Source organism: Myotis davidii, unplaced genomic scaffold, assembly GCF_000327345.1.
Source record: "Myotis davidii unplaced genomic scaffold, ASM32734v1 scaffold560, whole genome shotgun sequence".
Taxonomy (NCBI): domain Eukaryota; kingdom Metazoa; phylum Chordata; class Mammalia; order Chiroptera; family Vespertilionidae; genus Myotis; species Myotis davidii.
Genome location: NW_006294418.1, coordinates 189491 through 202756, shown reverse-complemented (window position 1 = coordinate 202756; position 13266 = coordinate 189491). Strand labels below are relative to the sequence as shown.

General features: G+C 35.2%; 1 protein-coding gene across 1 annotated transcript in view; it reads left to right on the top strand.

Annotated features, from left to right (window-relative positions):
* Positions 1-13266, top strand: part of LOC102765229 (low-density lipoprotein receptor-related protein 1B-like) — a 221897-nt gene that overhangs the window by 99826 nt on the left and 108805 nt on the right. Inside the window, exon 13 of the mRNA XM_015567146.1 lies at positions 10764-10913. Coding sequence (XP_015422632.1) covers positions 10764-10913 — 150 coding nt within the window. The remainder of the gene's footprint in view (positions 1-10763; positions 10914-13266) is intronic.

The following is a 13266-nucleotide window of genomic DNA, read 5'->3' as shown; positions in this document are numbered from 1 at the left end:
TCACTATGACCCACACGGACCACCAGGGGGTAGACGCTCAATGCAGGAGCTGCCCTCTAGTGGTCAGGGCGCTCTCACAGTGGGGAGCTCTGTTCAGCCACAAGCCCGGCTGATGGCTGCCAGTACAGCGGTGGTGGGAGCCTCTCCTGCCTCTTCAGCAGCGCTAAGGATGTCCGACTGCAGTTTAGGCCTGCTCCCCGCTGGCAAGTGGACATCCCCCGAGGGCTGCATGGCTAGGGAGGAAAGGTTGGAAGTATCTCTGATTGGCAGCTTAGGCCCATTCCCCCAGGGAGTGGGCCTAAGCCAGCAGGTGGTCATCCCCTGAGGGGTCCCAGACTGTGAGAGGGCACAGGCCGGGCTGAGAGACCACCCCCCCCCCGTGCACAAATTTTTGTGCACCAGGCCTCTAGTATATATATATTTCCTTTCAACTTGCCAATCTCTTTCCCCTAACAGTATATTCCTTTACCCAGAAATGTCCCCTGTCTCCTCTTAGTTTGCCAAATATCTACCAGATTTTACCTCAACCATTATTTCTTCAAAGAAACTTTCCCTGACTTCCCTGACTAAGCTGAAGTATCTTAGAGACACTTTTAGCATCATTTATTTTTCACATTTTAATCTCTTACCTTTATTTTAATTTTCCATTTGTTGGTTGAATGTTTGCCAACTAGAAAGAAAACCTTACAAAGTTAGGAACCATATCTGTTTTATTACCATTGTGTTTTCAGTTCAAAGTTCAGTGTGGGACATAAAGTAGATCTTCAATAAATATTTGTTGAATAGAGTGAATACTGTTTCCTATTACACAGAAAGAAGCTGTTACAGAAGTGCATAAAGCTAAGATTTATTCCTGTATCTGAAAGATCAGTTGGAGGCCAAAAACCAGGTGACATAGGCTTTATTAGAGGAAAGACCTGTCGGGCTGTCTCGCAAAGGGAGAGAAGCAGCTGGTGCAGTGGTTAGAACTCTTTTTAAGGAGAATGTGGAAGGCATGAGGGGCTTGGGGTACTTGGCGAGAGCTGGTTGGTTAGTGAATGTATATGTCCATACAGGGTGTTCCTTCTGGGTTGGGGCCACATCACATTTACAGTAAGTCATTGCCATTCCAGGAACGGGTGGGTTTAGTAATCACATTCCAGGGAAAGGTGAGTCTATCAGTATCTTAGTTGACTGGGATTACTATGTGCAAGAAGTGCATACTTGGTGATCTGGGTATAGATTCATGATGCATTCCATTCAGTGTATCTGATGTGTAGGAAACAAATTAAAATATTCTTATTTAAAGTTAGTTGTTTATGAAGAAATGCATGGCTAGGGAGGAAAGGTTGGAAGTATTTGGTCTCTAAGTGGGCTTTTCCACTTATTCCTCTTATTGTTTCTCACCCTCCCCTGTCTCACCCTGTGGCCATTGGCCTCTCATTAGCAACTCAGAGATTTTTCATACAAAGAAAGAATAGGCAAAAATAGTATTGCTCAAGTTATCTGTTTATTGACAATGCCTTTGGCACAGGGTATAAAGATAAAACTAAAATATTTTTATAATAACCCCTCTTCACCCTGACCCTGTCATAATTTTTTATTTATCCTATAGGCTAGAAAAACCCTTATCTGTAAATTAACTATAAAAATATTACTGTGAATAAGTTTATTGCAGAAAAGTCCTAGCAGTATCCACTATATTTAAATTCTAGGGGGCTGGGGGGGGGCAGTTAAGATGATGCACTGATTTACAACTATGTTGCATCATAACTATTGTTTTACTAGTAAGTTATAGTATTTCCCTTTTGATCTTGAAACATTTTGTTGAACTATATTAAAGAACTTATATTGTTTATTAATTTATACCAAATACTTGGTTTATTGGCTTTTCTCATTTTTTAAAATTATTTGTTACTGTTATTTTTTTTTCTTCTTTTTATGGATAGGTTAGAGGTGTGATGCAAACTAGTGAACAAAATATTTTTCTTGATTTTATATGTAAATTTAAACTGCTATTTAGTGTAATATTAAGGTTAAGACGCAGAAGGAAACATTTGATATAGAAGAATCTTTGAAATACTCTCAAGAATTCATGTTTTTGTAATCCCACTTTACCAAATGCTTTTAGAACTACTCTCCTGGGATTCTTTCTAAAATGGAATTTTCCAGGACTGTTAATGGGTATATAAATGTGTGAACAAAATAAATACAAACCTGTTTTTGTTGGTACACATGGTGATCATGCCCATGAAATACTGATATATACATGGAGATATTTATTACTGTGTTATTTACTCATTGAAGTTCACTGATGTTTATCATTACAGGGAATTAGTGTGATTATATTTTCATGATGAGTCTGTCTGAGCAATGTGTGACTTAAACCTGCTCACTGCATTCCCTGAGCCATTTCTGTGAAAAAAAAAATAGGTTATTAGGTGAGGAGGAGCTGCTGTTTAGTTTATTTTCTCCTCATGCGTATTGATTGTCAGATTATAAATGATTTTTTCTCAGTGTGTTAGGAGAAAACACAAAGTCTTTCTGTTGAGGCTGGGAAGTATCAACTCAAAACAGTCATTATCTACCACCGTTTATGGAACTGTATTCTTAACATGAAACTGTATCTTTGTGTTGCATGCACTTAGCCTGGAAAGTACGTTACTGTAGAACCATCATCACTTTGGAAACAGAAATAACATAATTATAGTGACTACTTTTTAAGCACTTAGAATATGCCAAGCACTAGCAAAATGCTTTGCTTTAATCATCTTGCAGTGATCATTTCTGGAAGCCTTCCTTTAAGGTTTATGAATTCAGAAACTGAGGTTTGTTGAAAGAAGTTAGTTGTGGTGATGAGTGATAGAGTCGGAATTCAAATATCAGTTTATCTTGTATTTGAAACCATATTAAATCTTACCAATTATGTTACGCCCATAGAGCAGTGGTTCTCAACCTTCCTAATGCCACGACCCTTTAATACAGTTCCTTATGTTGTTGTGACCCCCAACCATAAAATTATTTTCGTTGCTACTTCATAACTATAATTTTGCTACTGTTATGAATCATAATGTAAATATCTGATGTGCAGGACGTATTTTCATTGTTACAAATTGAACATAATTAAATCATAGTGATTAATCACAAAAACAATATGTAATTATATATGTGGTTTCCAATGATCTTAGGCCACCCCTGTGAAAGGGTTGTTCAACCCCCAAAGGGGTCTCGACCCACAGGTTGAGAACCGCTACCATAGAGGCTCATTTCATATAGCAAGTAGCTGACGTCAAGCAAAGATCAGGCAATGAAACTGGTACTCTTTCAAGCATGGAGGGTGGGGGAAAATCCAGAGCTTGGGTACTTCTGAGAAATATGTGCCCAATTAGGACTCAGCAGTCAGCTTTTCTAAACAGCCAGGCATATGCAGGAACCAGTTTTACCTCTCTGCCAATTATTATGCCACACAATTATTTCTGAATCTTTCAATGCTAGATTTAAACAGCAATGTCACTGATATACAGGCTTTCCAGTTTGTGAAATTGCTGTTAAATTCTATTTCACTGGATTTCCCTTGTTTGTTTGCTATTAAATCCATATACAAGATACACTTGAAATAGAAGTGCATTATAATCTTATCAGAACACCCAGCATAACATTTTTTGAGTATCACTGAAGACTAAGTAATTACAACCTCCAGGCAGTTTGGGCTGAATAACTTTGTTTCTGTTATATACAAATCAACCTTCCAGTTATCCACTGTTGAATTAAATATTCTCAATTAAGATTTATTGCTCTGTCTTGGATACATTAAGTGCTCAGAGCAGTTTGCATAACAGAGGATTTTAATTTACTACTTAAAGCCATTTCCATGTTTAAAATGTTTACATATTATGAATTTTATCCTTTAAGCCTCATAAAGCAGCTTGGCCTGCCAATCAACATTGCCCTCCATGGCTTATTCTTAAGAATCTTGTGTACACTACATTTTATTTCCTTGATGTTTTCCCTTTACTTTTAATGCAATCTCAACCAAAAGTTATTTGTTTATTCAACCTTCAAGTACACCTTCTTGAAACCTACACAACACATTTTATTATTTAATCATTTCAACCCATATGCTACATAATTTAGATTTTGAAACCTACCCATGGATAACATTCATAAGCACTTTTTACCCCATCAGAAGAATTCAAGGGGTCTCATTTAAAAAAATTCCTGGGTATTTTTTTTCACTTGATAATGCAGTTATTTATACACACTCATTATTCATCACAGTCACTTTTATTATGTATAAAGCACAATCAATATATAAGGCTGTGCACCTCAAAATAAATGTTAACAATAGGTTTTTTAAAAAGATTCGAGGAATCAACAGGACAATATTAAAGTTACACATGCATATGTACACAAATAATTGAAATGTATTATACTGTTTCCTCTGATCATTCATTTACTCATTTTTTAAAGATTAAAGTAAAAAAAGATATAAAAAATGTTATGAAGTATATACTAGGTACCACACCCTGAAAATAAAGCCTGGAAGGTCATGGTTTAGTGAATGAAAAAGACATAGATAACTACAAACCATTTAATAAAATTTTTAGTCAAGTTAAGCAAAACAAAACCATTTATTGTTGTTCATAAGCACTGGCTTCCAGATACCATAAGGTTAATATGATTAAGTACTACAAAAATAGAGAAAACAAGTACTTCTCTGTGGGGATGGAAAACAGAGATGAGTTGTAACCAAATTGGTGGTATTTTGAAATTTCAACTAGATCTTGAAGGATAAATATACTTATGTAAATATTTATATTTGTTTTTTTTTTTATTTTATAGATGGGAAGGGAGAGAAATAGAGAGAGGGAGAGAGAGAAATATCAATCAGTTACCTTCCATATGTGCTCCAAATGGGTATCAAACCACAACCTGGGTATGTGCTCTGACCATGAATTGAACTCACCACCATTAGTGTATAGGACAATGCAACAACCAACTGAGCAACACTGGCCAGGATTATACTTTTGTTTTTAAAGAACTGATAGGAAAAAGGGTTTTCCTTATTATTAGCAGGAAGGCTAAATAAGCATAATAGGCACAAAATAGTATGATATATCTAGAAAACTGAATATTTCTGTGTGGATAGGAAAAAATCTCTAACATAGGAAATATTTAGCATTATATTAACAGGAACTATAATTTAAAAATATTAAAAGTACATAATCCAGTATTTTTAAGAATACTTTGTTCTACCTTACCTATCAAGCTATTGAATATAGGTTTGGAAAATTATATAACTATTGGAATTAAAGCTTTTAAAATAATATTTTAGAACACAACTCTTCTCAAGAAATAGTCTGTCACTTGTCTTGGCCTTTCCTTCATTTCCTCGCATGTTATTTTTATAAGGCACATAATTTTTGCAAGTCATCAAGCTTGAAATAATAAATTATCCCAGGTACAATAATATATGTGCTAGAGAATGGAGGAGATGATGAAATCTTAGCTTGATATGATAAGCAAAATAAACTAAGTTAATTAACTTATTTCTGTAACTCTATATGGTATTAATGACTTCTTAAAACTCAGTGAATTGAGAAGTATGATTCCAAGGAAGAATTTAGATCAACTTAAAATTTGGGCAGTATAAGAGGAAAAATATACTTTTTTCTCTGTCCTCCTATGTTCTCTGACTAGAATAGTAGAAATTAGACTGCCAAAAAGACAGATTAACAAAAGAAAAATGTATGTGTGTTTTTTTAATACAAGTAGCATGTATACACATGGGAAATGGTCCTTGATGAGTAGTAACTCAAAGAAGTGGTCAGAACTCAGGCTTATATAGCATCTTAACAAAAAGCAAAACATTTGTACAGAAGTGACAAGACAAAGGAAAAGTGTGGGAGACAAACGGAGGGGTGGTGAAACTGAGGAAAACTAATGGAAGATAAGGGTTGTGAGTGAGCTTTGTTATGTAGATTCCTCTCAGTGCCATCTCTAGGATGATCAATTTAGACTAGTGATGAAGTTATTAAGTCTACTTTTAGGCAAATAATGGGGAAGGACAGAGTGCACCTGCTATTTCTCAAATGCCTTGGACTCAGAATAATCTTTAAGCCAAAATTGTATATATTTGGAGTTGCATATTCTAGTCCTATACATACTCAACTAGTTGTTGAATAGCATGCTTTCCTTTTTAATTGAAATTTTTATTAAGATAAACTTAGATTCACATACAATTTTTAAAAGTAATACAGAGAGGTCCCATGGGTACTTTATTTAATTTCTCCCATTTGAAACATTATGTAAAACTATAATACAATATTAAAACCTGTGTGTATAGTATACAGACATGTACATATATATATATATGTTTATATATATATAAACATTATCTTTTTTATTTTTTAATGTTTTATTTATTTTTATAGAGGAAGGAGGAGGGATAGAGAGATAGAAGCATTGATAAGAGAGAGACATCAATCGGCTACCTCCTGCACCCCTTGCTGGGGATTGAGCCTGAAAACTAGACATGTACCCTAACTGAATTGAACCAGGGACCTCTTGGTTCATGGGTCAACACTCAACCACTGAGCTATACCAGCCGGATTACAAGTCAGATATTGACCTTAATACAATCCAACAATCTTATTCATATTTTATGTTTTACTTGTACTCATTTTCGTTTCTGTAGTTATATCTATAAATTTTATTACATGTGTAGATTTCTATATTTACTACCACAGTCAAGATACTTTATAATTCTAATGCCACAATAATCTGTCATGACCACACCTACTCCTATCTTACTTGTCATCCACATACCATCTGTTTTCCATTTGTAAAATTTTATCATTTTGAAATCTTATATAAATAGAACCATAGAGCACATAACCTTTTGGATTATTTTTTTTTTACTCAGCTTATATCCTTAGAGAGTCATTGAAATTGTTCAATATATCAATAATTCTTCTTTATTAGTGAGCAGTATGCTATCTTATGTACATATAGTATACTTAATCCTTCTCCTGTTGAAGGAGTTAAGATGTTTCTAATTATTGACTAATACAAATAAAACTGATATACATATTCAAGTACAGCTTTTTGTATAAATATAAGCTTTAATTTCTCTGTAATAAATTTCTAAGAATGCAATTTTTGGGTCCTATGGGAGCAGTATGCTTGATTTTATAAGAAACACCAAGCATTTTTCAAGAGTGTCTATACATTCTAGCAATGTATATCAGTGATCCAGTTTTTCTTTGCATACTCGCTAACATATAGTTTCATGACCACTTTTGTATTAGCTGTCTTATAAGTTTTTAAATCATTGCCATTTTAATTTTTCTATGAATTGAACATATTTTTCATGTGCTCATTTGCCATCTGTATATCTTATTTCTGTGAAATGCCTGTTCACTGCTTGTTTTTTTTGGCCTATTTTCTAATTTTGTTTTAACTGCTGAGTTTTGAGAATTCTTTTGTTGATACTAGTATTTTGTTGGATATGGACATTGCAAATACTTTTTTCTGACTGAAGCTTGCCTTTTACTGGCTTCCACAGAACAGAAGTTTTAATTTTGGTGTACCTGTATCACTGAGAAAATATTCTGTGTACATCTGAGTATATGAAATACACTAATAAAAGGCTAATATGCAAAGTGACTGAACAGGCAGTCGCTATGACACGTACTGACCACGAGGGGACAGACACTCAAAGCAGGAGCTGTCCCTGGTGGTCAGTGTGCTCCCACAGGGGGAGCACCACTCAGCCAGGGGCCCATTCAAGTGCAGCGGTGGTGGCAGGAGCCTCTCCCGCCTCCATGGCAATGCTAAGGATGTCCAACTGATGGCTTAGGCCCGCTGCCCACTTCCAGACTGCAAGAGGGCACAGGCTAGGCTGAGGGACACCCCCTGAGTGCACAAATCTAGTGCACTGGGCCTCTAGTAATTTTAATACTTGGATTATTTAAAGAATTCATTTATCCAATCAATGTTTATAATTTTTTCTTTGCTCTAGGCATCATGCTAGGCACTGAAGGTAAAAGATCACTGACACAGCTCCTTCCCTAGGCACTCACAGTTCAGAAACAAAGGTGTTGAGTAGTAGACTCTGGGGAACGTTGACCCAAATTGTATAACTTTCCTACTCTCTCTGATAACTGCTTTACACTGTGGAAGTCAGACTCTAGAAACGGCAGGGTATTAGGTGGAAGAGAAAGTTCTGACATTGCAGACTAATTTGAAGTTAGACACAGTCAGTAAAAATGCCCTCTATCCTTCAAAAGAGGGCTTGAGGAAACTTAAAGACATTCCCTAAGAAAGACAGGAATAATGCTGATTTTAAAACCCAAGGTTAAGTACAATAATAGATTATTCTACTTAAGCCAGGAGTAAAATTAGTAGTATAAATACAGTTTCTTTACAATTGCTGTATATGGCTCACAATAGGACTCTTCAGTTTCTTTGCAGCCAAAGCAAAGAGAGAAATATGACCAGCTACAATTTTATCTTTTCCATATATAGCTTTTCCTGGCACTGAGCCCTGAAAGAAATTTCTCCCATGGGTCCTTGTATAAAGAGGTCACTGTGTGAGGTACTGTTTTCAGATACTGTATCCTGGGAATTATAACAGTGTTTTTCTTATGGCTACTTCTTATAGCATCCTTCATTTAAACCAAGGGCATAATGCCAGAGCTCAATTCCGCAAGAGATTCAGAGAGGGACAAAAACACAGCGATATAAAAATGTATATTGTTCTCTGATGATTTGGCTTGATTGAGAGATAAAATTTAAAGGACACAGAAGGATAGATAACCTTCCTAAAGGGAATTCTTCATGAATGTATTTGTTTATTCAAGTCTTGTTGAAAATTCAGCAGTAGAAAGTTTGGGGTTATATTTTGTATCATAAATTTGTAGTAAAGATATCTTCATTGCTGATTAGAGATGGAATTATGTGCTCTAGATAGTCAACTAAGCAGAAAGTAAAATAGAGCACTTCTGGAAATTGAGTGGTCTAAACCACTAAAAATTCATTTTAATACTAGAAAAGATGCACTTAGGCACCTGCAGAGTAACCAACTCTCTCTCATAAAAAATTGAATGGTGAATAGAGTGTTGCCCTGAAAATGTTACACCATAGAATGTGACTATGGTAGTCATGATTTGATTATTTTTCCATTGTGATTAAAAGCAATCACCATGGTCATCAAAAATACAATAAAAAACAAAAAAATGAAAATGTTTTCCTTGAAATATCTAATGTGGGGCATTGTGAATTTTCTAGTGAACCACCCAGACTTCTATTAGCAAAACATACCAATAAGTCAATAAATCTCTGGTATATTTTATAGATTTGTTGAATTATTTCTACTTGATTAAAACTGGTCTGATAAGCCAATCCCACTCTGACCTGGGACTATCTATAGTTGAGAAATTAGTGCTGTTTTAATCCTCTCTCAATGCACTTGAACTTGTAATTCTATTCATTTGTCTCCCCTCCCTCCCCACTTCTCTCTCTTCTTCCCTTCCTCCCTTCTTCCCTCCCTTTCTTCTTCCCTCCATCCTTCCCTTTTCCCTTTGTCCCTACTTTTCTCATTTCTTTCCTCCCTCCCTTTCTTCCTTTTTTTTTTTTTTTTAATTAGATATTTTTATGAGGAGGAGAGTTTTTGTGGTTTGTCAAATCCATTCTCTGAGGGAGACCTCAGAAAGTTTACCATATTATATGCCTGAGTTACATATATGTCCACATATATTCAGGAATACAATACCTGTGATCCACACCTTGTTCTGGATCACAGATGACCAAATTGGAGCCACAGAATTATTGTTATAATGTAGATCCCAAGCCTATTTAACATGCATGTAATTAAGTAGATGTGTACTAAGAACCCTTGGCAATCAAAATATACATGTACTGAGACTTTAAAAACCATAAATACCACTGCAATATATAAAACGGTCCATCCTATATAATAAAGTTAATCTAGATTGACACATTGTGACTTTGGCTTAGTTCACTTACTTGTTGAATGGTTTATCTTTCTAGGCAGCCCCTAAATGTTTCCTATTCAATTTGATTTATCAGTGAAATGATTAATTCTTGATATTCTTCCACCTTTGAATTTACTTGAAAAAAAGTTGAAACCTCCGATTTAAGTTTATGTCTGCCGAAGGTAAATTTTACTAAAAGTAGAGTAGAGATTGTACATTATATAAGTCAAATTAGTGTCATAAATGAGTATTACACTTTAAAACTTTATGAAGCCAACTGGTATAATAAGAGGCCAGGCACTCAATTTGGAAACAGTACCTTTATTAAAATTTCGGGGATGACCACCTACTGTCTAGGGACTCATTTTTTAACTGTTCTTTGTATAATGTTCCTTATCTGTAAAGTAGAATTCGGTGTCACAAGATTGCTGTGATAATCAACAGAGATAATGGTTAAGTTCCTGTTAAAATATATCGTTTCACAGAAAGTTGAAACAGTGTATATATATGCAAAAGTGGGTTTACAGTTGTAAGTATGAAAAACACAGAATTTACCTTTGTATTATATATTCATTAGTTATTGTATAATATATTATATTATTAACTTGCTTTTGCTCCCTCCATACCCCCCCCCATATATTTTCCATTAGCTAGACCTCATGTTTTCAGACAAAAATCTTAGTTTGCAACATATTCCTACCCCCCACCCCCCTCAAATGTAGTGCTAGGTGACTATTGCAATTTAAGTGGCTACCCTTATGTTTAAGATGTATAATTTAATTACAGGTCTATCAATAGACTATGTGGAAAACAAGCTTTATTGGATCAGTTCCGGAAATGGAACCATAAATAGATGCAACCTAGATGGTGGTAATTTAGAAGTAATAGAGTCAATGAAAGAAGAATTAACAAAAGCTACAGCCCTAACCATCATGGGTAAGTACAGTGGTTCTATAGTTAGGATGTTATTATTGATTGGGGGCTGATTAATTATGATCTGTTAAAAGCTGAGAAGAGTCACTGCTCCATTAATTTCAGAAGCACATTTAAATTGCACATCTCTATGAGGGTTTTTTTCCTTCTTCTTTTCCTAATGTTAGCAAACAGACTTGTAACATTATACAGATCAGGAACTTTACAATTATTGATTCTTGGCTTACTGTGAATTGTTTTATTTTATGATTATTTTTTATGTTCTACTGAAGTGTTTTAAAGTGTAAGGGCCTTGTGTATTTGTCACAATAACAAATGTGGCTTATCTCTACTTATAAAGGATAGTTTGATCCATGCAGATAATTCAAGAGACAAGGCCACAGGGCCCATTGAACAATGATAGAAATTATTCTCCAGCAAATAATTCTTTTCTATATAGACATACCTCAGAGATATTGCAGGATGGGTTCCAAACAACCACAATAAAGCAAATATTGCTAGATAGTGAGTCACACTAATATTTTTGGGGTTTTCTCAGTGCATACTAAAGTTATATTTGCACTATACTGTCGTCTATTAAGTGTGTAATAGCATTATGTCTAGAACAGCAATGCATAAACCTAAATTAAAAAAAAATACATTATTGTTAAAAAGGCTAATCATCATCTGAGTTCATCAAGAGTTGTGATCATTTTGCTGGTGCAAGGTCTTGCTTCAATGTCAATAGCTGACAACTGGTAAGGGTAGTGGTTGCTGAAGGTCCTGGTGGCTGTAGCAATTTCTAAAAATAGGGCTACAATGAAGTTTGTCACATCAATTGACTCTTGTCGTCACAGTGATTTCTCTGTAGCATGCGATGCTGTTTGATAGCGTTTTACCCATGGTAGAGCATTCACAATTGCAGTTAATTCTCTCAAACTGCTTTACAAACTGCCACTGCTTTATCAACTAAGTTCCCATGATATTCTAAATCCTTTGTTGTCATTTCAACAATCTTCACAGCATCTTCACCGGGAATGAGTTCAGCAACAAGACAGCTCCACTTTCTTATCATTTGTATGTTCACTAAAAGAGAAGCACTTTTTGTTGCCCCCCAAGAACTTTTCCTTTGATTCACAACTTGGCTGTTTGGTCCAAAACATGGAGTTTTTGGCTTGTCTAGGTGTTCTACGTGCCTTTTCCACCAAGCTTAGCCATTCTAGCTTTTGATTTAATTATGTGTGACTCTTCCCTTCTCTTGGACACTTTGAGGCCATTATAGGGTTATAAATTGGCCTAATTTTAATATTATTGTGCCTCAAGAAATAGGGAAGTCTAATGAGAGGGGAAAATGATGGAGAAAAGCCTGCTGCTGGAGCAGTCAGAACATACCGACCATTTATCAATTAAGTTAGCTGTCTTACATGGGTACAGTTCCTGGTTTCCCAAAATGATTACACCATAACAAATATAATAATGAAAAGTTTAAAATGTTTTGAGAATCACCAAAATATTACTAAGAGCAATGCCAGAGAGTTTACTGTCGATGTTTTCTGTTTTTGTTTTCCCCTAGGAATTTTATGGTTTGGAGTCTTCCATTTAAGTCTTTAATCCAATTTACTTTATTCTTGCATAGGATGTAAAAAAGTGGTCTAGTTCCATATTTTTGCATGTATATGTCCAGTTTTCCCAAAGCCATGTATTAAAGAGACTATCTTTACTCCATTGTATAGTTTGTCCCAAAATTCACGCGAGAAGTAATTTTGATAGAAAACACAGGTGTATAATTAAAAATTGTAAATTTTTAATTGATTCATAAAGTATACAGTATAGGGTTATGTATGGAATAGCACATCAGGTAAATGGCCTCCACGTTTGATTACTATAGTCTTGTAGTATAATTTGTTTATCAAGTAGCATGATATCTCCAACTTTGTTCGTTCTCAAGATTGCTTGGGCTCTTCAGGGCCTTTTGTGGTTCCATATAAAGTTTAGGATTATCTGTTCTAGTTCAGTGAAAAAAAATGTCTTTGGTATATTTATAGGAACTGTGTTGAATCTATAGATTTCTTTGGGTAGTATGGATATTTTAATTATGTTACTTCTTCCAGGTCAAGATGGTAGGGTAGATAAACACTGGCTCATATCCTCCAATTACCATATTAAAATTACAACAAAAATATAGAACAACTATCCTTGAGAACCCTCTAAAGACTAGCTGAACAAAACTCGGATAACTAAGGATATAAAGAAGAAACCATATTGAGGCTGGTAGGAAGGGCAGAGACACAAAATGGGCTGAGCCCATACCCATATGTGGTGGTTAGGAATTGGGAGGGATATCTCAGCAACAGATATCCCTGAGGAGTGAGGGGTC